Source organism: Echinops telfairi, unplaced genomic scaffold (assembly GCF_000313985.2).
Source record: "Echinops telfairi isolate 266 unplaced genomic scaffold, ASM31398v2 ScPeMD7_5;HRSCAF=22, whole genome shotgun sequence".
NCBI lineage: Eukaryota > Metazoa > Chordata > Mammalia > Afrosoricida > Tenrecidae > Echinops > Echinops telfairi.
In genome coordinates this window covers 3,670,073-3,672,735 of record NW_022103901.1, presented here as the reverse complement: position 1 = coordinate 3,672,735, position 2,663 = coordinate 3,670,073, and the positions used below count along the sequence as shown (strand labels likewise).

At 61.3% G+C, this 2,663-nt stretch overlaps 1 protein-coding gene across 1 annotated transcript in view; it reads left to right on the top strand.

The window, feature by feature from the left end:
• The window catches only part of ZNF853 (zinc finger protein 853), a 7,552-nt gene extending 4,889 nt beyond the window's left edge, over positions 1 to 2,663 (top strand). Inside the window, exon 4 of the mRNA XM_045285832.1 lies at positions 2 to 2,663. Coding sequence (XP_045141767.1) covers positions 2 to 1,404 — 1,403 coding nt within the window. The 3' untranslated portion in view covers positions 1,405 to 2,663. The remainder of the gene's footprint in view (position 1) is intronic.

The following is a 2,663-nucleotide window of genomic DNA, read 5'->3' as shown; positions in this document are numbered from 1 at the left end:
CAGCTATTGCAGCAGGAACAGGACCAGCAGCTACAGCAGCAGTTATTGCAGCAACAGCTACTTCAGCAGCAGCAGGCACAATTACAGCAGCAGCAGCTATTGCAGCAGCAGCCAGCACAACAGTTATTGCAGCAACAGTTACAACAGCAGCAGCAGCAGCTATTGCAGCAGCAACAGGTACAGTTACAGCAGCAGCAGCAGCTATTGCAGCAGCAGCAGCCAGAACAACAGTTATTGGAGCAACAGTTACAACAGCAGCAGCAGCAGCTGTTGCAGCAGCAACTATTACAGCAGCAGGTACAGCTACAGCAGCAGCAACAGCTATTGCAGCAGCAGCAGCAGTTACAGCAGCTGCAGCCTGCTGCTCCAGTGGAGCTGGAGGAGGAGGAGGAGGTGGAGCTGGAGCTCATGCCAGTGGACCTGGGGCCAGAGCAGGAGCTGGAGCAGCAGCGGCAGCAGGAGCTGGAGCGGCAGCAGGAGTTGGAGCGGCAGGAGGAGCAGCGGCAGCTGCAACTTAAACTGCAGGAGCAGCTGAAGCAGCTGGAGCAGCAGCTGGAGCAGCAGCAGCAGCTGGAGCAGCAGGAGGTGCAGCTAGAGCTGACCCCTGTGGACCTGGGGGCGTCCACACAGGAGGTGCAGCTGGAGCTGACGCCAGTGCAGCCAGAGCTACAGCTGGAGCTGGTACCAGCCCCCGGGGGCGGTGGGGCGGCCATGCCAGGGACACCAGCGGCTGTGGTCGTGGCGCCCCCGGGCTACGTGGTGGTGCAGGAGCTGATGGTGCTGCCGGCTGTGGCCACGTCGGCCGTAGTGGCCATCCCGGGCCCAGCGGGCAGCGCAGCCCTGACCCCAGCGCGGCAGCGGCGGCGGCGGCGGCCACGGGACAGGCCCACCATCTGCGGCGAGTGCGGCAAGGGCTTCAGCCGCAGCACGGACTTGGTGCGCCACCAGGCCACGCACACGGGCGAGCGGCCGCACCGCTGCGGCGAGTGCGGCAAGGGCTTCTCCCAGCACTCGAACCTGGTGACGCACCAGCGCATCCACACGGGCGAGAAGCCCTACGCCTGCTCCTACTGCGCCAAGCGCTTCAGCGAGAGCTCGGCGCTGGTGCAGCACCAGCGCACGCACACCGGCGAGCGGCCCTACGCCTGCGGCGACTGTGGCAAGCGCTTCAGCGTCTCCTCCAACCTGCTGCGCCACCGGCGCACCCACTCTGGGGAGCGGCCCTACGTCTGCGAGGACTGCGGCGAGCGCTTCCGGCACAAGGTGCAGATCCGCCGCCACGAGCGGCAGCTGCACGGCGCAGGCCGCTCCCGGGGCCTGGGCCTGCTCCGCAGTGCGCGCCCCCCGGCCCCCGTGCCCCCGCGCCCCGCGCCGGCCACCGCGCCCGCTGACACAGCACCCTGAGGGAGCCCCCAGGACCCGGGGAGGGCGCAGATGGAGACGGTCCCGAGTTTTAACTCCGCGGAGCCACCCTCCCCCCGTCCACCGGACCCACCACACTGCGTGACCACATCGTGTAGTCTCTCGAAATCCTGGAATCTGGAATCGTGCTCGAAAGAGCCTGCCAGCTGCTTGCCCATTAGGCAAGAAGCACCGCAGAGCCATTGGTTACCATGGGCCCCGGCAACCACCAGCCGGTGGAGAGCCGATTGGGCGAAACCCCACTGGTTCGCAATGGGTTCCGGAGGCCTGGGGGACATTGGTACTGACCAGAAAATCCAGTCACTGAGAACGCGCCCTGTGGCGCTGGGATAATTGGTGGCACCAGATATGGGAGCGATTTTTAAACAGCCGGTCAAAAAGAGGTCGTGCTCTTTCTCAAGTTTACGAGAAAGGGTGGAGCCTCGTGCAAACTGACATAAGGATTAAAAAAAAAAACGAAAACGGGGAAGACAGAAACACGGAGTCAGCACTGTCTAGAAAAGTGACCAAGGTATTGTGTCAAACCTCAGCGGCATCTGCCTGGGAAACGTTTTTCTGGAAAGAAAGCTTATCGGGGTGGATGCCACTCTAAATAAACACTTGTGTTCGAAAACACGGGGCAGAACACCTGCTGGGTCAACAGGGGAAGGGCCAGGAGGGCCCACTCTGGGTCAAAGCTTCTAGAAGCTTGGAGGCCAGGCTGGACCTGCCATGTTCCCATACCCAGTGTCTCTTTCGTGTTCTACTGAGTAAAAACCTATGGCTGAAGCAGAGAGCATTCTGGGAGCGCTGTCCATGGTCTGAAGGAGCCTCCAAGCCTGCCCTGCCCTGACTAAAACCATCTCTAAATGTCTCTGACACTGACCAGGGGCTGAGGCTGTGCGGTTGGGGCTCAGGGATAGAATAGGGGTGAAAGGGGAACATTAGGAACAAGGACTGGGGCCCATCAGAGATGATCTTGGTTCCGAAGTCCTGGGGTGGGTGGGGGAGAGCAGCTGCCCTTGTCAATGTGATGCCTCCCATTGGACGAGATGAAGGCAGGGCAGGACAGCAGGGTGGTGCCTGCCCTCCCTGGCCCCAAGCAGTTCCTCCTCTGCTACCTGGCTTTCCACCTGTGGCTGCTCCAGACCTGCTCCACCCTCCCCTCTCTCCTCCATCTCCCTGTTGCTCCTAACGCCAGTTACATTTTACAAATGTGTTGGTGAGACTCAAACAAGGAAAAATAAAGAAAAATAACTCCA